General features: G+C 55.2%; 1 protein-coding gene across 1 annotated transcript in view; it reads right to left on the bottom strand.

Annotated features, from left to right (window-relative positions):
* Window positions 1-921: 921 nt before the first annotated feature.
* Window positions 922-21,702, bottom strand: part of LOC133346289 (sucrase-isomaltase, intestinal-like) — a 28,484-nt gene continuing 7,703 nt past the window's right edge. The window contains exons 6-23 of the mRNA XM_061558185.1: window positions 21,519-21,615; window positions 21,108-21,220; window positions 20,190-20,315; window positions 18,996-19,127; window positions 18,013-18,123; window positions 16,822-16,938; window positions 16,227-16,311; window positions 15,613-15,730; window positions 13,492-13,660; window positions 12,204-12,320; window positions 6,645-6,793; window positions 5,265-5,349; window positions 4,418-4,474; window positions 3,984-4,114; window positions 3,249-3,337; window positions 2,722-2,771; window positions 2,097-2,249; window positions 922-1,113 (exon numbers count right to left, since the gene is read on the bottom strand). Of these exons, the coding sequence (XP_061414169.1) occupies window positions 1,054-1,113; window positions 2,097-2,249; window positions 2,722-2,771; window positions 3,249-3,337; window positions 3,984-4,114; window positions 4,418-4,474; window positions 5,265-5,349; window positions 6,645-6,793; window positions 12,204-12,320; window positions 13,492-13,660; window positions 15,613-15,730; window positions 16,227-16,311; window positions 16,822-16,938; window positions 18,013-18,123; window positions 18,996-19,127; window positions 20,190-20,315; window positions 21,108-21,220; window positions 21,519-21,615 (1,959 nt within the window). The 3' untranslated portion in view covers window positions 922-1,053. The remainder of the gene's footprint in view (window positions 1,114-2,096; window positions 2,250-2,721; window positions 2,772-3,248; window positions 3,338-3,983; window positions 4,115-4,417; window positions 4,475-5,264; window positions 5,350-6,644; window positions 6,794-12,203; window positions 12,321-13,491; window positions 13,661-15,612; window positions 15,731-16,226; window positions 16,312-16,821; window positions 16,939-18,012; window positions 18,124-18,995; window positions 19,128-20,189; window positions 20,316-21,107; window positions 21,221-21,518; window positions 21,616-21,702) is intronic.

The raw sequence follows: 21,702 nt of genomic DNA, 5'->3' as shown, positions 1-21,702 counted from the left end.
GCTCTTTTCAGAAGCGACCTGCCCATCGCAAACGATCGCTCAACAAAGTGGCTCATCAACATCATCATCGTGTGGAAATGTAGAGCAGTCACCAAATACTCTGTAAGCGCACGGCGATTCGAAATGTGGAGGGGAAAACCGGACGACCCGGAGGGAAATCCACGTGACCAGCAGCGGTCCTTCTGTCTTTGAGTCTCGCAAATCTCTCCTTGATCCACCAACCCTCGCCCTCCAAATCGCTGGACCACGGTCAAGTAAAGACCCCCCCCCCCCCCCCCCCGCTCAACCCCACTATCACTAATATTGTTATTAGTGATAGCGTCAACTTGTACACACATCGCACATCGTTGGCTCGCTCTCGTGGAGAGGACGAGTCTGAGGTGCTAGGAGGAGGAACCACAGACGAGTGGTGAGGAACTGGCGCCAACGCTTTCCCAAGGTCTGCGATCCTCTATGTTTTCGACCAATGAATGAGTGTTCACGTGTGAGAGGAGGAAACGGGAGCACCCAGAAAAAAACATTCACGCGTGTGGAGGGGGGCAACGCTCTATCCCATCGAGACGGGAATAGGTGGGAGCCGACTTTGTTGCTGGGCTGCACTGCATCCTCCTGGTAGAGCCGCGGTGATGGCACCTCATCAATGCCCATTGCCGAGGGAGTTTCGTAACATCTGTGATCCAACAACCCCCTCGACTGCTGTTCCCGGCAGCGCTGGATTGCTCCAGGGAGCCATTTGCAGCGTAGCCGTCTGACGCGTCCCCTCCGTGCGCCACGTGTCTGTGCGTTGACCTTCACCTCGCAACGTTACACAGCCAGCCGCGCTCAGCGCAGGTGGGGGAGACCATTTGCCTTTGAAGGAATTTTTTTTGAAGAAACGACCTTCCCTTTAACGTTTCAAACTATTTTTTTTTATTTCCACGAGCGGCGATACAGCAGGTCGTGCCACGAGGGCACGGCGGAGAGAGGGGGGGCGGAGAGAGGGGGGGGCGGAGAGAGGGTGGGGGGCGGAGAGGGGGGGTTAGGAAGAGGACAGCCAGCCATTTGGGGGCGGCCTCAGTTGATGGCGATGTTCAGCGGCGTGGTGATGGGCACGGAGATCTTCAGAGTGAGTTCCTGCGGAGACGGCAGGAGCAGGAGCAGCAGCAGCAGCACACACCGGCGGTGAGACTGGGCCATCAAGAAGATGTCTCTGGTGTCGGCCAATCGGCTTCATCTGACCACTTGTTTTATTGCCACAAAGGGTGAACGCCGAATTATTTTTCAAAACTAATTATATCGCAACGTTTGCTCATAAGACATCAGCAACAGCAGCAGCAGTGCGTGAGCGCGGCCGTTACATTTTTAAACCATGGGGGGGTGGGGGGGTTTGACAGCTGCATGATGATGGGGGGGGGTGTGGGGGGTGTTTTCACTCTTGAGTATTGTGGGGGAGGGCTGCCAATGACCAACCACTGATTTCGAATATTCAGACTATGGGGGGGGGGGGGGGGGGGGGGCGAAGAGGAATCTTTGCTGCAAGTCGGCGCAGCCTGGCGCTGCCACACCGGCGCAGCACGACGACGCGCCGGGCCCCTCGTGAAAGAGCCAGCCTGAGTGAGCTGCCGGGGCTCTCACGTCACGAGCCGCCACTTCCACTCGGCGGCCACTTTCCCATCAGTGACGCCGCCACCACTGCCGCCACCACCACCACGAGGAGGAGGAGGAGTGGCACTCTATGAATGCCTACCGCCCGCCAGGAGGCGATTCCCGAAACGAATTGAGGAAACCGCCCGGCCGAGGCTCGTGGCACGAAGACGAACACGAAGAGTCGCCCCTTCGGCACAATCGGGGCCGGGTGGCGGCTCTGCGGCGAGGGGCAGCGAGACGCTTCGTCGTGGGTCAGCCGCTCGTGGCTTCGCTCCGCCGTGCGACCCGCTTCGACGTCGCGAGAACTCAAGTTTTGATGCCACCGCCATCGCCCCGCGAGATTTTCTGACCGGGCGATTTGCGGATCGCGTGAAAGTAAATCACTATGACCATTTACTTCGTGTTATTTGACTACGGCGCGCCACCGGTGCAAACCGCCGCCTGTCTCCCGAGGAGCGCCGGCCGGTTACCCCGCTGGGGTGGAAGGCGACGTCGGAGGAGGGCAGGGGGCTCCCGTCGACGGTGACGCCGCCCGGCGGCGAGCGCAGGCCCAGCACGCGCACCGTCTGGAAGGCCAGGCCCGCCGCGTAGCCGGCACGCTCCACCCTGCTCGTCAGGCGCTTCTGTGGCGTGCGGCGGCGGGGGGGCAGAAGCGCCGTGGGGGGGGCGGGGGGGGTTAGGGGAGGGGTTTGGGGGGGGGTTTCAGGAGGGGTGGAAGAAAACAAAAACGTCGATCTTAAAAGGTGAAGGTCAAATGTGCTGCGATTGCCGGCAATGCCACTACCATCATCATCTACCACCATCCTCACTACCACCACCATCACCATCCTCACCACCATCCTCACCACCACCATCATCACCATCATCATCCTCACTACCACCATCATCATCCTCACTACCACCATCATCACCATCATCACCATCCTCACTACCACCACCATCATCACCATCCTCACTACCACCATCATCACCATCCTCACTACCACCACCATCACCATCCTCACTACCACCACCATCATGATCTCCATCATCGCGAGATCTCCACGTGTGGCGGCGCCACGAGGAGGCGGCGCTGGGTGCGGGCTGGAGACTCACGCCCGTGAAGACGAAGCTGGCGAGGAAGTAGTTCCCGCTCTCGACGGTCCCTGCGGGAGAGGGGGACGCGACACGTTACCGCGGCGTTACCGCGGCGTGAGTCGTGGCACGAACTCGGGGACAACAGCAGCAGCAGCAGCAGACTACGGGAACGGTAGAAACAAAGACGGACGCAATCCGTTCGGTCGAATCGCAACCCGATTATAAAATCGAACTTTGTTCATTTTGGGTGTTTTAGTGGAAGTAGAAACAAGCGAAACTATTGTTTTTTTATTATTTTACCAGGCAAGGCCCACTGAGCTGCTACGGAGAGCTCTTATTCAGAAGCGACCTGGCAATTACAAATGACAGCGCAACGAAGTGGCTTGTCAACACTTGGAGAGGGACACGCAAACTCCAAATATACAGCAGCAGGCGTCAAGGTTGGGTTCGAACCCACGACCTCCTGCATACCAGGCGATGTAGTCAACACCTCGCCACCGTGTTAGAGGCTACACGGGGCACCTTTGTCTTTGTGTGGTGCTCACCGATGGAGTCGCCGTCGTCCCAGAAGAGGGATCCGCGCGCCTCCAGGTTCTCGTCCAGAGACACGATCAGCCCCATCGGGTTCACGCGGCTGAACACACAACACGGCCGCTGGCTCACCAACACGCTCGCTCACTCACTCGCTTACTGACTCACTCGCTGGCACACCAACACGCTCGCTTACTCACTCACTCACTGACTCACTCGCTGGTTCACCAACACGCTCGCTTACTCACTCGCTTACTGGCTCACCAACATGCTCACTCACTCACTCGCTGACTGACTCACTCGCTGGCTCACCGACATGCTCACTCACTCGCTGGCTCACCAACACGCTTGCGTACTCACTCGCTTACTGGCTCACCAACACGCTCGCGTACTCACTCGCTTACTCACTCACTCGCTGACGCACCAACACACTCGCTTATTCACTCGCTGACTGACTCACTCACTCGCTGGCTCACCAACACGCTCGCTTACTCACTGACTCACTCACTCGCTTACTCACTCACTCGCTGGCGGACTAACTCACAGGTTCACTGGCTAACTGACTGACTCACTCGCTCACTCACTCGCTGACTGACTCACTCGCTCACTGACTAACTGACTCACTCGCTCACTGGGACTGCGGTTCTCGCCCACGAGTGGCCCCCCAGCCCCCCCCCCCCCCCCAGGCTCAGGCTCCCCCCCAGCCCCCCCCCCACGCCCCCCCCACGCCCCCCAGCCCCCCCGCCCACCTGTGCGTGGTGGTCCTGGCGGGCTGCTGGGTGGGCACGACGAAGCCCCCCCGCAGGAAGAGGGGGATGAGCTCGAGGGGCGCCGCCACGCGGGCCGACGAGCGGCGCCACGACGCCGGCACCTCCTCGCCCTGCAAAGACAAAGGTGCCCCGGGTAGCCTTCAGCAGGCTGCTGGGGCAAGTGCCGTTCGCGAGCACACACAAAGACAAAGGTGCCCCGGGTAGCCTTCAGCAGACTGCTGGGGCAAGTGCCGTTCGCGAGCACACACAAAGACAAAGGTGCCCCAGGTAGCCTTCAGCAGACTGCTGGGGCAAGTGCCGTTTGCGAGCACACACAAAGACAAAGCTCTTGGGGGTGAGCCCCCCACGAGGTGAGCCCCCCACGAGGTGAGCCCCCCACGAGGTGAGCCCCCCACGTGGTGCACGCCCCGTACCGTGTAGTAGCTGTACCAGCGCGCGTCCGGGAAGTAAACGTCGACCGTGGTGGCGCCCTGCGAACGCCACCAACATCACAGCATGAGTGGCGCCATATGGTCCAATTCTCACGATTACAGCGACTCCTCTACTCACGAACATTCGACTTACACACTTCCAGAGATACGAACAAACCCGTCCCTATGTCCAGTTGCCTGTTCGGACCGAGAGTCGTAAGTTTAACCACCACGCAACAGATAGCGGTGGTGACATCTATATCTACAGAACGTGAAGAACCAGTGGCATCTACATCTGTAGAACGTGAAGAACCAGTGGCATCTACATCTGCAGAACGTGAAGAATCAGTGGCATCTACATCTGCAGAACGTGAAGAACCAGTGGCATCTACATCTGTAGAACGTGAAGAGCCAGTGGCATCTACATCTGCAGAACGTGCAGAACCAGTGGCATCTACATCTGCAGAACGTGAAGAACCAGTGGCATCTACATCTGCAGAACGTGAAGAGCCAGTGGCATCTACATCTGCAGAACGTGAAGAACCAGTGGCATCTACATCTGCAGAACGTGAAGAACCAGTGGCATCTACATCTACAGAACGTGAAGAACCAGTGGCATCTACATCTGCAGAACGTTAAGAACCGGTGGCATCCCTCCAAGGTCCATTGCAACATCGTGACGTCCTGGACGCATGAGCAGGCACACGGGACTCGGCAGAGCAGGCGGGGTAGTAGTTGAAGCTTTTTCTTATATTTATATATATAAAGAACAAATCTTCATCATCATTTCGACACTTGCTTAAAGGTGCCACAGACACCCATCCCCGTGTCCGTGCGACGCCCCTTGTACCTCCGCCAGCACGGGCGCCACCATCAGCGCCGGGCCCCAGAGGAACGCGCGGTCGACGCCGTGAGTCTGCACGTCCGTGACGAACCTGGCGCGGCGTCGCGGGAGGAGAGAAGAAAACAACCACACATCACACCACACACACACCACACACACCACACATCACACCACACACCACACACACACTACACACACCACACACACCACACACACCACATATCACACCACACACACCACACACACACCACACACACAACACACCACACACCACACACACACCACACACACCACACACATACCACACACACACCACACATACACCACACACACCACACACACACCACACACCACACACACCACACACCACACACACACCACACACACCACACACACCACATATCACACCACACACACCACACACACCACACACACAACACACAACACACACACCACACACACACCACACACACTACACACATACCACACACACACCACACATACACCACACACACCACACACACACCACACACCACACACACCACACACCACACACACACCACACACACCGCACACACCACATATCACACCACACACACCACACACACACCACACACACAACACACCACACACACACCACACACACACCACACACACCACACACATACCACACACACACCACACATACACCACACACACACCACACACACACCACACACCACACACACCACACACCACACACACACCACACACACCACACACACCACATATCACACCACACACACCACACACACACAACACACCACACACACACCACACACACACCACACACACCACACACATACCACACACACACCACACATACACCACACACACCACACACACACCACACACCACACACACCACACACCACACACACACACACACACCACACACACCACATATCACACCACACACACCACACACACACACACACACACAACACACCACACACACACCACACACACACCACACACACCACACACATACCACACACACACCACACATACACCACACACACCACACACACACCACACACCACACACACCACACACCACACACACACCACACACACCACACACACCACACACCACACACCACACACACACCACACACACACCACACACACACCACACACACCACACACCACACACACACCACACACACACCACACACACCACACACCACACACACACCACACACACCACACACACACCACACACACCACACACCACACACACACCACACACACCACACACACCACACACCACACACCACACACACCACACACCACACACACACCACACACACACCACACACACCACACACACCGCACCGTGGACTCACTCGTGCAGCAGGGGCCGCACGACGGTGCCCCCGCGCGTGTGTGCCTCGTGGAAGAGCGAGTAGAGGAAGGGCAGCAGCGTGTAGCGCACCAGCAGCGCCGAGCGCGCCGCCTCGGCAAACTCCGGCCCGAACACGCCGGGGTCTTGATCCTGCACAGCGGCGACGCGCGGAGAACAAGGGGAGAGGCGGAGAACAAGTTGACACGCGGAGAACAAGGTGAGACAGAGAACAAGGCGGAGAACAAGGCGGAGACCAAGGTGACACACAGAGAACAAGGTGAGACACAGAGAACAAGGTGACACACACAGAAGAAGGTGACACACAGAGAACAAGGTGACACTCAGAGAACAAGGTGACACACAGATAACAAGGTGACACACACAGAAGAAGGTGACACACAGAGAACAAGGTGACACACAGAGAACAAGGTGACACACAGAGAACAAGGTGACACACAGAGAACAAGGTGAGACACAGAGAACAAGGTGACACACAGAGAACAAGGTGACACACACAGAAGAAGGTGACACACAGAGAACAAGGTGACACACAGAGAACAAGGTGACACACAGAGAACAAGGTGACACGCGGAGAACAAGGTGACACACAGAGAACAAGGTGACACACAGAGAACAAGGTGACACACAGAGAACAAGGTGACAGAGAGAACAAGGCGACACACAGAGAACAAGGTGAGACACAGAGAACAAGGTGACACACACAGAAGAAGGTGACACACAGAGAACAAGGTGACACTCAGAGAACAAGGTGACAGAGAGAACAAGGTGACACACAGAGAACAAGGTGAGACACAGAGAACAAGGTGACACACACAGAAGAAGGTGACACACAGAGAACAAGGTGACACTCAGAGAACAAGGTGACACACAGATAACAAGGTGACACACACAGAAGAAGGTGACACACAGAGAACAAGGTGACACACAGAGAACAAGGTGACACACAGAGAACAAGGTGACACACAGAGAACAAGGTGAGACACAGAGAACAAGGTGACACACAGAGAACAAGGTGACACACACAGAAGAAGGTGACACACAGAGAACAAGGTGACACACAGAGAACAAGGTGACACACAGAGAACAAGGTGACACGCGGAGAACAAGGTGACACGCGGAGAACAAGGTGACACACAGAGAACAAGGTGACACACAGAGAACAAGGTGACACACAGAGAACAAGGTGACAGAGAGAACAAGGCGACACACAGAGAACAAGGTGAGACACAGAGAACAAGGTGACACACAGAGAACAAGGTGAGACACAGAGAACAAGGCGACACACAGAGAACAAGGTGACACACACAGAAGAAGGTGACACACAGAGAACAAGGTGACACTCAGAGAACAAGGTGACAGAGAGAACAAGGTGACACACAGAGAACAAGGTGAGACACAGAGAACAAGGTGACACACACAGAAGGTGACACACAGAGAACAAGGTGACACTCAGAGAACAAGGTGAGACACAGAGAACAAGGTGACACACAGAGAACAAGGTGAGACACAGAGAACAAGGTGACACACAGAGAACAAGGTGACACACAGAGAACAAGGTGACACACACAGAGAACAAGGTGACACACAGAGAACAAGGTGACACACAGAGAACAAGGTGAGACACAGAGAACAAGGTGACACACAGAGAACAAGGTGAGACACAGAGAACAAGGTGACACACAGAGAACAAGATGACACACAGAGAACAAGGTGACACACAGAGAACAAGGTGACACACAGAGAACAAGGTGACACACAGAGAACAAGGTGACACACAGAGAACAAGGTGACACACACAGAGAACAAGGTGACACACAGGGAACAAGGTGACACACAGAGAACAAGGTGAGACACAGAGAACAAGGTGACACACAGAGAACAAGGTGACACACACAGAGAACAAGGTGACACACAGGGAACAAGGCGACACACAGAGAACAAGGTGAGACACAGAGAACAAGGTGACACACAGAGAACAAGGTGAGACACAGAGAACAAGGTGACACACAGAGAACAAGATGACACACAGAGAACAAGGTGACACACACAGAGAACAAGGTGAGACACAGAGAACAAGGTGACACACAGAGAACAAGGTGACACACAGAGAACAAGGTGACACACACAGAGAACAAGGTGACACATAGGAAACAAGGTGACACACAGAGAACAAGGTGACACACAGAGAACAAGGTGACACACAGAGAACAAGGTGAGACACAGAGAACAAGGCGACACACAGAGAACAAGGTGACACACAGAACAAGGTGACACACAGAGAACAAGGTGAGACACAGAGAACAAGGTGACACACAGAGAACAAGGTGAGACACAGAGAACAAGGTGACACACACAGAGAACAAGGTGACACACAGAACAAGGTGACACACAGAGAACAAGGTGACACACAGAGAACAAGGTGACACACAGAGAACAAGGTGACACACACAGAGAACAAGGTGACACACAGAACAAGGTGACACACAGAGAACAAGGTGAGACACAGAGAACAAGGTGACACACAGAGAACAAGGTGACACACACAGAAGAAGGTGACACACAGAGAACAAGGTGACACAGAGAACAAGGTGACACACAGAGAACAAGGTGACACACAGAGAACAAGGTGACACACAGAGAACAAGGTGACAGAGAGAACAAGGCGACACACAGAGAACAAGGTGAGACACAGAGAACAAGGTGACACACACAGAAGAAGGTGACACACAGAGAACAAGGTGACACTCAGAGAACAAGGTGACAGAGAGAACAAGGTGACACACAGAGAACAAGGTGAGACACAGAGAACAAGGTGACACACACAGAAGAAGGTGACACACAGAGAACAAGGTGACACTCAGAGAACAAGGTGACACACAGATAACAAGGTGACACACACAGAAGAAGGTGACACACAGAGAACAAGGTGACACACAGAGAACAAGGTGACACACAGAGAACAAGGTGACACACAGAGAACAAGGTGAGACACAGAGAACAAGGTGACACACAGAGAACAAGGTGACACACACAGAAGAAGGTGACACACAGAGAACAAGGTGACACACAGAGAACAAGGTGACACACAGAGAACAAGGTGACACGCGGAGAACAAGGTGACACACAGAGAACAAGGTGACACACAGAGAACAAGGTGACACACAGAGAACAAGGTGACAGAGAGAACAAGGCGACACACAGAGAACAAGGTGAGACACAGAGAACAAGGTGACACACAGAGAACAAGGTGAGACACAGAGAACAAGGCGACACACAGAGAACAAGGTGACACACACAGAAGAAGGTGACAAACAGAGAACAAGGTGACACTCAGAGAACAAGGTGACAGAGAGAACAAGGTGACACACAGAGAACAAGGTGAGACACAGAGAACAAGGTGACACACACAGAAGAAGGTGACACACAGAGAACAAGGTGACACTCAGAGAACAAGGTGAGACACAGAGAACAAGGTGACACACAGAGAACAAGGTGAGACACAGAGAACAAGGTGACACACAGAGAACAAGGTGACACACAGAGAACAAGGTGACACACACAGAGAACAAGGTGACACACAGAGAACAAGGTGACACACAGAGAACAAGGTGAGACACAGAGAACAAGGCGACACACAGAGAACAAGGTGAGACACAGAGAACAAGGTGACACACAGAGAACAAGGTGAGACACAGAGAACAAGGTGACACACAGAGAACAAGATGACACACAGAGAACAAGGTGACACACAGAGAACAAGGTGACACACAGAGAACAAGGTGACACACAGAGAACAAGGTGACACACAGAGAACAAGGTGACACACACAGAGAACAAGGTGACACACAGGGAACAAGGTGACACACAGAGAACAAGGTGAGACACAGAGAACAAGGTGACACACAGAGAACAAGGTGACACACACAGAGAACAAGGTGACACACAGGGAACAAGGCGACACACAGAGAACAAGGTGAGACACAGAGAACAAGGTGACACACAGAGAACAAGGTGAGACACAGAGAACAAGGTGACACACAGAGAACAAGATGACACACAGAGAACAAGGTGACACACACAGAGAACAAGGTGAGACACAGAGAACAAGCTGACACACAGAGAACAAGGTGACACACAGAGAACAAGGTGACACACACAGAGAACAAGGTGACACACAGGGAACAAGGTGACACACAGAGAACAAGGTGACACACAGAGAACAAGGTGACACACAGAGAACAAGGTGAGACACAGAGAACAAGGCGACACACAGAGAACAAGGTGACACACAGAACAAGGTGACACACAGAGAACAAGGTGAGACACAGAGAACAAGGTGACATACAGAGAACAAGGTGAGACACAGAGAACAAGGTGACACACACAGAGAACAAGGTGACACACAGAACAAGGTGACACACAGAGAACAAGGTGAGACACAGAGAACAAGGTGACACACAGAGAACAAGGTGACACACACAGAGAACAAGGTGACACACAGAACAAGGTGACACACAGAGAACAAGGTGAGACACAGAGAACAAGGTGACACACAGAGAACAAGGTGAGACACAGAGAACAAGGTGACACACACAGAGAACAAGGTGACACACAGAGAACAAGGTGACACACAGAGAACAAGGTGAGACACAGAGAACAAGGTTACACACAGAGAACAAGGTGACACACAGAGAACAAGGTGACACACAAAGAACAAGGTGACACACAGAGAACAAGGTGACACACAGAGAACAAGGTGACACACAGAGAACAAGGTGAGACACAGAGAACAAGGTGACACACACAGAGAACAAGGTGACACACAGAGAACAAGGTGACACACAGAGAACAAGGTGACACACAAAGAACAAGGTGACACACACAGAACAAGGTGACACACAGAGAACAAGGTGACACACAGAGAACAAGGTGACACACAGAGAACAAGGTGAGACAGAGAGAACAAGGTGACACACAGAGAACAAGGTGACACACACAGAGAACAAGGTGAGACACAGAGAACAAGGTGACACACAGAGAACAAGGTGACACACAGAGAACAAGGTGACACACAGAGAACAAGGTGACACACAGAGAACAAGGTGACACACAGAGAACAAGGTGACACACAGAGAACAAGGTGACACACAGAGAACAAGGTAACACACAGAGAACAAGGTGACACACAGAGAACAAGGTGTGACACAGAGAACAAGGTGACACACAGAGAACAAGGTGACACACAGAGAACAAGGTGACACAGAGAACAAGGTGACACACAGAGAACAAGGTGACACACAGAGAACAAGGTGACACACAGAGAACAAGGTGACACACAGAGAACAAGGTAGGGAGTGGGGGCAGGGGGCAGTGGGCAGGCAGCAGGGAGTTGGGAGCGGGAGCAGGGAGTGGGGGCAGGGAGTGGGGGCAGGGGGCAAGGAGTGGGGGCAGGGGGCAGGGAGTGGGGGCAGGGGGCAGGGAGTGGGGGCAGGGAGTGGGGGCAGGGGGCAGGGGGCAGGGAGCTGGGGGCAGGCCGTGCCTTGTATCCGAGGCCGTTGTGGTTGCGCGAGAAGGGGTAGAAGGCGCCCAGCTGCATCCAGCGCAGGCACAGCTCGTAGCTCGTGTCGTAGATGAAGCCGCAGATGTCAGCGCCGATCTGCTCCGCGTCACGGGGACGCGGCACCAGCGGTCAGCGCCGACGCGCTCCCAACTCCGCTGAGACGCGCGGGTTCCGAACGAGCGGCCCTGGACCTCCCGTAGGTCGACTCGGCCTCAACTGAGTACCTAGCGCGGCGCGTAGTAAAACATCGCCACCGGGGAGACAAAGGCGGCCGGGCGTGGTGCTGGCCGCCTCCACCCCGTCGCGTGTGCCGTGCCGGTGCTGCTGCTGCCGCTCGCTAACCGCACTTGTCCCAACAGTCTGTCGGAGGCTATCAGGGGGATCTTTGTCCTTGTGGTGTGATGAGCAGGGAACGGAGTTCAACTCAAACGAGACTAAAACTGATAATTGGTTCTTTACCCTTCTATCTGGCAACAAAACTGACACCTTTGTTGCCAGATAGAAGGGTAAAGAACCAATTATCATATTTTTACTGGCAAATGAGGGCCCCATAGTGGAGACTAAAACTATTTCTATTCTGGGATCTAAGGCCCCCACTGAGCTACGGAGCTGTTTGTCAGACGCGAGCTGAGCTATCACAAATTATAGCTCAGCGAAGTGGCTCAGCACCATCGTCATCATCACGTGGGAACTTACAGCAGCTGAAGATTCTAGACGCGTGACGCTGATTCTTAACGTGGAGGGGAAAAACGGAGGACCCGGAGAGAAGTGTCAGGGTCGGGATCGAACCCACGACCTCCTGTATAGCCGGCGAGGTAGTTAACATCTCTTAGCCACCGTGATGATGATGATGATGAGAGAGAAAGACACGCAAACTCCAAATATACAGCAGCAGGCGTCAGGGTCGGGATCGAACCCACGACCTCCTGCAGACCAGGCGAGGTAGTTAACATCTCCTAGCCACCGTGATGATGATGAGAGAGAGAAACGCACAAATTCCAAATATACAACAGCAGGCGTCAGGGTCGGGATTGAACCCTCGACCTCCCGCATACCGGTCGAGGAAGACAACATCACAGGCCCCGTGTGCTGTACTCGTAAAGAATTGACACGCTTTGTTCACGTGACAAACGTACTTATTGGCTGTGTCGGGTGGCGGAGGGTTTAACGACACACATTTACGCGACGCGACCTCTATTGTGGAGAGATCCTGTGTGTGGTGGTGGTGGGGCCGGCGGTGTAGGGGGGGGGGGGGGTGCAAGCTCACGTAGGGAATGCCGAAGATGTTGAACTCGAGCATGCCGATGATGGACATGTGCATGTCCCTCCAGAGCGAGAAGTTGTCCCCCAGCCAGTGGCCCGCCCAGCGGCCGCTGCCCACGAACGTGGAGCGGCTCAGCACGAAGGCGCGCTTGCCCGTTGCATTCTGGGAGGCGCTGGCACACGCCGGACGGACATCCCCGAGTCATCTTCTCGGTTCTTTCGGTGAAGTCGCGTAGAAGGGAAATAATTAAATAATAGAAATAAAACATTATGAAATACAATTCTCACGACGTTTCGGCCACAACGCAAGCAGCCGTCCTCAGGTGAAGAACAGGTCTGTCGGAAAGACAGTGTCTGAATGGGCACCACCAAGCTTGGCAGCGTATATTTAAGCTGGGTTGGAGGGGAAGGGCGCCTTGACAAAGGAATTTGCATATCAACAGATGATATTAGCATATTTATGGAAAATGCAGATATGGGATTAGTCACTACTTGTGGAATGCGTAGGAGGTGGGGGGGGAGAGTCTCAAAGTCATATTATGCCCGTGCATTATGTAGGATTAGCAGCATTAAAGGGAGGGAGTAGGGTTAGCAGTAATAATGGGAAGGAATTTTAATAGTAAGGAGCTGCAGCAGCTAAACCTGCATTTTCCATAAATATCCGAAATTCCGCTGTTGATATGCAAATTCCTTTGTCAAGGCGCCCTTCCTCCCCTAACCCAGCTTAAATATACGCTGCCAAGCTTGGTGGTGTTCATTCAGACGCTGTCTTCCCGACAGACCTGTTCTTCACCTGAGGACGGCTGCTTGCGTTGTGGCCGAAACGTCGTGAGAATTGTATTTTATTGTTTTATTTTTATTATTTTATTACTTCCCTTCTACGTGACTTTACCGAAAGAACCAAGAAGATGAATCCCTGCAGTCACGAAAGCTTAACATCGAAAATCCCCGAGTTAGCCAGACACCTGATCTACGTCTATAAAATGTCGACGTTTCGTGGCTAGGAGATGTTGACACACGGACATCCTGACGTTCGCGCGCCCGCCAGACAACTCAAATGTTTCGTGGCTAGGAGGTGTTGACTGCCTCGCCTGCCTTGCAGGAGGTCGTGGGTTCGTTCCCGACCCTGACAATGCCTGCTGCTGTTGTGTATTTGGAGTCTGCGTGTCTCTCTCCCCGTGGTCGCGTGGATTTTTTCGGTTTTTCCGTCCACGTGTAAACTCAACTTCACGCGTTTAGAGTAATTCAGCTGCTGCTATAAATGTCCACACGGCGATGACGACATCAGTCACTTTGTTGAGCTCTCGTTACTGATAGCCAGGTCGCCGCTGGAAAGGAGCTACATCGGTCAGTGTGTCTCACCTGGTCAAGTAAAAAAATAGTTTAGTGTATTCTTTGGGTCTTTCGGTAAAGCCACGTAGATAAATCAAGTAATAACATTTTTACAAATATAAAAAATCATAAAAAGTAGTTTAGTGTAGAATAATTTTGATCGATCGATCAAATGACCAAAATGTGGTTTTCTTTGAATGTATTTTTTACTTTAGTTTGGATTTGAATGTTAATAATAATACGACTGCTGCGATGGGAGTCGATTAGTATGCCGTGGAGTGGGAGGGTGTTCCTCATAAGCGGGGGATACCCTTGTGATTAGGAAGCCACTGGACTTTTAGATCATCCTCCAGATTGAAAACTCATTTCTTGAGAACTGCTGTTCGTGTTTAGTTTGTTGTCCTTCCCCCACACCTCGGATTGACGCGGTTGGCTACGTACGGTGTGAAAGAAGTCCAACACACACACACACGAGCGTACGTTGCCCGCCTGTAGGGGCTGTGCGTGAGACCGCTCATCTACCAGCGGGGGGCTCTCGTCATCGTTGTTGTTGTCTTCACACCTCACCTGGCTTCAATAAACACAATACACGTTGTTGTTGTTCACGGCGCCCCACCCCACCCCCGGCTCCCCCCCCGCCCCACCCCCCCACCCCCCCGGCCCACCCCCCCGGCCCACCCCCCCGCCCCCGGTTCCCCACCCCACCCACCCGTCCCCCCACCCCACCCCCGGCTCCCCACCCCCCCGCCCCACCCCCCCACCCCCCCGGCCCACCCCCCCGCCCCCGGCTCACTGGAAGGAGGGCTCGTGCTGCGCCCAGCCGAACAGCGAGTGGGTGTCGTAGTGAAGGCCCAGGTGCGTGCGCGCGTCCGGGCACAGCGTCTTCTCGGCCAGGTCGTCGCCAGAAATCCCTGCACACCCACAGCACGCACGCAGCACATCACACCCACATCACACCACGTGACACCCACATCACGTCACACCACACCACGTGACACATCACATCACACCCACATCACACCACATCACATCACACCAGATGACACATCACATCACACCCACATCACACCACATCAAATCACACCACGTGACACATCACACCACATCACATCACACCAGGTGACACATCACACCACATCACATCACACCACGTGACACATCACATCACACACCACATCACATCACACCAGGTGACACATCACATCACACACCACATCACACCACATCACACCAGGTGACACATCACACCACATCACACCACGTAACACATCACACACCACATTACACCACGTGACACATCACACACCACATGACATCACACCAGGTGACACATCACACCACATCACACCACGTGACACATCACACCACATCACACCACGTGACACGGCGTCCGTGGGGTGCTCTTACGCGGGTGGTATGGCGGCTTGTTGAGGAGGTTGTTGGCGCAGCCCGGCTCCTGTCCCGTGCCGAAGTTGGCCGGCTCGTTCATGTCCTGCCGCGTTGTTGTTGTTGTCGTCGTGGTTGTTGTTGTTGTTGTTGAGCAAAACGCCCCGGTGAGAGAGAAACACACAACGGGACCGTGACCAAAGGGGAACGTCAACGGGGAGTGGCGGTCGACGACCGATGGAAGAGAAACTTTATCCGATTCGCAAGGCGGCGACGGAGGCGATGCCAGTCTGCTCGTCGCGGCGTGCGCCACTGCGACCGACTGATTTGGGCTTTTCTCTGCCGAGGCGGAGGCGTACCGGCCAGGATCGTTGAAAAGCGAAAAAAAATCCCGGCAGTTTTCGACCACGATTCTTTGGAGCGAGCCGTGGATTGGTGAGTGAGTGAGTGAGTCGTGGTGAGTGAGTGAGAGTGCGATCTGTGGATCAGTGAGTGAGCGAGCGAGCCGTGGATTGGTGAGTGAGTCGTGGTGAGTGAGTGAGCCGTGGTGAGTGAGTGAGTGAGCTAGGTGAGCGAGCGAGCGAGCCGTGGACTGGTGAGCGAGTGCGCTACGCACGATCCAGATGCCGTCGTACTTGATGACGTCGCTGAACTCGACGCACATCTGCACCCACCAGGAGGCGGTGGCGGGGTTCGTGAAGTCGGGGAACACCGAGCCCCCCGGAGGCCACACCTGCGACGACACGCGCACCGCCGCCGCACGTCACGCAAGGACAAAGGTCCCCCATGTAGCCTTTCACAGGCTCTTGGGGCAAGTGTTGTTCGAAGTGCTGGAGCCTCCCGAGCCACCCCGGGGCTTGGCATGGCCCCGGCACGGTTCTAGGAGTGCCAGTGGAAAAACAACTACACCGGGGTTGGCACGGCCCCGGCACGGTTCAGGAGTGCCAGTGAAAAAACAACCACATTGGGGTTGGCACGGCCCTGGCACGGTTCAGGAGTGCCAGTGGAAAAACAACTACACCGGGGTTGGCACGGCCCCGGCACGGTTCAGGAGTGCCAGTGAAAAACAACCACACTGGGGTTGGCACAGCCCTGGCACGGTTCAGCAGTGCCAGTGGAAACAACAACCACATTAAGGGTGGCACGGCCCTAGCACGGTTCAGGAGTGCCAGTGGAAACCACAACCCGGCACCTCCAGAGCCACACCGTGGCTTGGCACGGCCCTGGCACGGTTATGGTTGTGCCAGTGGCAAAGGAGGCACTGCGAGGGTGGGAGTATGGGGTGGGAGTATGGGGTGGGAGTATGGGGTGGGAGTATGGGGTGGGAGTATGGGGTGGGAGTATGGGGTGGGAGTATGGGGTGGGAGTATGGGGTGGGAGTATGGGGTGGGAGTATGGGGTGGGAGTATGGGGTGGGAGTATGGGGTGGGAGTATGGGGTGGGAGTATGGGGTGGGAGTATGGGGTGGGAGTATGGGGTGGGAGTATGGGGTGGGAGTATGGGGTGGGAGTATGGGGTGGGAGTATGGGGTGGGAGTATGGGGTGGGAGTATGGGGTGGGAGTATGGGGTGGGAGTATGGGGTGGGAGTATGGGGTGGGAGTATGGGGTGGGAGTATGGGGTGGGAGTATGGGGTGGGAGTATGGGGTGGGAGTATGGGGTGGGAGTATGGGGTGGGAGTATGGGGTGGGAGTATGGGGTGGGAGTATGGGGTGGGAGTATGGGGTGGGAGTATGGGGTGGGAGTATGGGGTGGGAGTATGGGGTGGGAGTATGGGGTGGGTGGCGCTTGGGGGTGGCTGCTGGCACCTTGCCCACGGCCGGCGATCCGTCCGAGTTCTTGATCCAGATGTCCATCTGCTGGCCCAGCTCGTAGGGCCGGTAGGAGCCGGGCGGCTCATCCTTGGTGATGCACGGGTCCTGGCGCGGGGCACAGCGCACACATCGCGACGCTTGTTCGTTTGTTTATTATTTGGACTGCAAAGGAAGGAGGAATCCGATGAGCTATGAAGCTCTTTTAGTCCAGTCGGGGCGCGGAGTCCGAACGTTACAACGGTGGATGACGCAAAACCACGAGTGGAGCGGAAATTATAGGAAAGGTAAATAAATCGCTTAAAAATATACAAATAGGTATTAACTTGTATTCTTGGTTCTTTCTGTAAAGTCACGTAGATAGAAAACTAAATGAAATAATAAAAATAAAATACAAATAATAAATTGAAAATAATAAAAGCAAAAACCACACACTAAACATTTAAGAAAAATTGTAAAATAAAATTTTTATTTAAAAATTTACTTACTTTTCAGAAGCGACCTGGACATCACAAATGATAGCTCAACAAAGTGGCCCATCATCATCATCGTCGCGTGGAAATGTACAGCAGCAGGCAAAATCATCTCAACGCGTGACGTTGATTCTGAAAGCGGAGGGGAAAACCGGAGGACCCGGAGGAGAAAAAAAATCCACGCGACCACGGGGAGAGGGAGAGACACGAAAACTCCAAATACACAGCAGCAGCAGCAGGCATCGTCAGGGTCGCGACCGAGTCCACGACCTCCTGCAGACCGGGCGAGAAAGACAACATCGCACCAGCGTGGTGCCCCTTAAATAAATAAACAAAGCACGCGTCACTTGAGATTGCGTCATCGATCCCCAAGCGCATCGCCAGAGTCACCTCGGAGTCACGGGAGATGGTCGCGACTTGTCAAATTGCCGGTCGCGTTTATGGGGGGAGGGAAGGAGGGAAGGGTTGGTGGGGGGGGGCAGAGGGGGGGGGGGGGGCACGTCTCACCAGGATGATGACGTAGTGCATGCCGGCGTCGCGCAGTGACTGCACGTACTGGGGCAGTCCCGCGTAGCTGGCGGTGTCGTACGTGAAGTCGAGCTGGCGATCCATGTAGTCGATGTCGCCGTACTGCACGTCCTGCAAGAGGGAGGGGGGGGGCAGAAGGCGGCCAGGGTCGACGTCCCCCCACACCCCCCACCACCCTCACCACCCCCCACCTCACACCCCCCACCACCCCCATCCCCCCTCACCACCCCCCTCCCCACCCCCCCTCTCCTCCCCCCAGAAACTCGCTGGAGCCGAGCGATCGCCCCCCCCCCCCCCGGGGAGACCGAAAGTTTAGAAATCCGTAAAAGTAGAAAAAGCAGACAAATCGAATTCCTCGACAAAAAAATAAATCGGCGCTCTCGCTCAACGAGATTTCGTTTTTTGTTGTGGGGGTCGTGGGAGGTCGTGGGGGGTCGTGGAAGGTTGTGGGAGGTCGTTTGTGGTGGTGGGGGTTGTGGGTGGTGGTGGTGTGTGGTGGTGGGGGTCGTGTGTGGTGGTGGGTGTGGTGGTGGTGAGTGGTGGTGGTGAATGGTGGTGGGGGTGGGGGTGTGGTGGTGGTGAGTGGTGGTGGTGGTGAGTGGTGGTGGTGGGTGGTGTGTGTGGTGGTGTGTGTGGTGGTGGTGGTTAGTGGTGTGGTGGTGGGTGGTGGTGGATGCTGCAGGCTACGTGCGGGATGTCGTGTTGGCTGAGTCTGTCCACGTGTGTGGTGGTGGTGGTGAGTGGTGGTGGGGGGTGGTGGTGTGTGTGGTGGTGGTGGGTGGTGGTGAGTGGTGTGTGGTGGTGGTGGTGGGTGCTGCAGGCTACGTGCGGGATGTCGTGTTGGCTGAGTCTGTCTACGTGTGTGGTGGTGGTGGTATGGTGGTGAGTGGTGGTGGTGGTGGATGTGGTGGTGTGGTGGTGGTGGTGTGTGTGGTGGTGAGTGGTGGATGCTGCAGGCTACGTGCGGGATGTCGTGTTGGCTGAGTCTGTCCACGTGTGTGGTGGTGAGTGGTGGTGGTGGTGTGGTGGTGAGTGGTGTGTGGTGGTGGTGGTGGGTGCTGCAGGCTACGTGCGGGATGTCGTGTTGGCTGAGTCTGTCCACGTGTGTGGTGGTGAGTGGTGGTGTGTGTGGTGAGTGGTGGTGTGTGGTGAGTGGTGGGTGCTGCAGGCTACGTGCGGGATGTCGTGCTGGCTGAGTCTGTCCACGGCGGCCTTGACGGCCCCCAGGCTGCCGTAGCCCCAGCGCGACAGCTGGAAGCCCAGCGACCAGTAGGGCGGCAGGAACGGGCGGCCCACCGCCTGCAGACGGGTGACGTCACAACGACAACAACAACAACATGAGACAACAACAACATGAGACAACAACAACACGGACACCACCACCACCACGATGACCACCACCCACAGCGTGCCAACAGCGAGACTGGTGTGACAATGACAACAACGACGACAACACAACGCAACATAACGATGAGCACCACAGACGAAGATCCCCCATGTAGCCTCAACAGCCTGGTGGGCCAAGTGCTGTTGGCGAGCGCTGCGCCACCCTGCCGGCAAAAGAGCGGTGGGATGGGTTCAGCCAGACGATGCGGAGTTGACGCGCTGTTCGTGGTGGAGGTGGTGGTCGTGGTGGTCGTGGTGGTTATGGTCGTGGTGGTGGTGGTCGTGGTGGTCGTGGTGGTTGTGGTCGTGGTGGTGGTGGTCGTGGTGGAGGTGGTGGTCGTGGTGGTGGTGGTCGTGGTGGTTGGTGATCGTGGTGGTCGTGGTGGTGGTCGTGGTGGTTGTGGTGGTTGTGGTCGTAGTGGCAGTGGTGGTGGTCGTGGTGAAGGTTGCGGTGGTGGTCGTGATGATGGTAGCGGTGGTTGTAGTTGTGCTGGTGGTGGTGACAGTAGTAGTGGCGTTAGCAGTGGTCGTGGTGGTCGTAGCATTTATTGTGGTGGTGGTCGTGGTGGTGGTGGCGGTGGCGGTGGTGGTGGCCGTGGTGGTGGTGGCGGTGGTGGTGGTGGCGGTGGTGGTGGCCGTGGTGGTGGTTGTTGTGGAGGTGGTGGTGGTTGTGGAGGTGGTGGTGGTGGAGGTGGCGGTGGTCACCTCGGTGTACTGCTGCACGACGCTCTCGGGCGTGGGTCCCAGGAAGAAGTAGAAGTCGAGGACTCCGCCGATGGTGCGGTACGTGAGGGCCGGACCCGGCGCCAGCGTCACATCTGCGGCCACCGACACCACCGACACCGACCCGCACGGGCTGTGAGGACGGCCCCGTGGTGCCGGCTCCGCGGTGGGGCAACTGGGCCACTGGCCAGCGCGTGCCCAGCGGACGTGTGGCTTGGCGACGTTGGGTCAACGTCGCGCGTTTATCGGATACGGGGCGGTTCAATTGCGGGAACGTGAGAACGCAGCCACACACACCGATAACATGAAAAAAAATGTAAAAACAAGTCGTGAACAGCCGTGAATAGAGCCCCTGGCTCTCGGTCTTCGTGTGGCTCTTGGTCTTCCTCTCACCCTGCGCGTTGGAGTTGAGCAGCAGCACCCCGTGGGCCGTGAAGTCGGAGCCCACGCCCAGGTAGAAGTTGTGCACCCCGTACAGGTTGCCTGCGGGCTGCACACAGAGACACAGAGACACAGAGACACATAGAGACACAGAGACACACATAGAGAGACACAGAGAGACAGAGACACACAGAGA

Source organism: Lethenteron reissneri, chromosome 1 (genome assembly GCF_015708825.2).
Source record: "Lethenteron reissneri isolate LAM-NWPU_2019-01 chromosome 1, ASM1570882v1, whole genome shotgun sequence".
Lineage (NCBI taxonomy): Eukaryota > Metazoa > Chordata > Hyperoartia > Petromyzontiformes > Petromyzontidae > Lethenteron > Lethenteron reissneri.
This window is presented reverse-complemented; position numbering and strand designations above follow the sequence as displayed.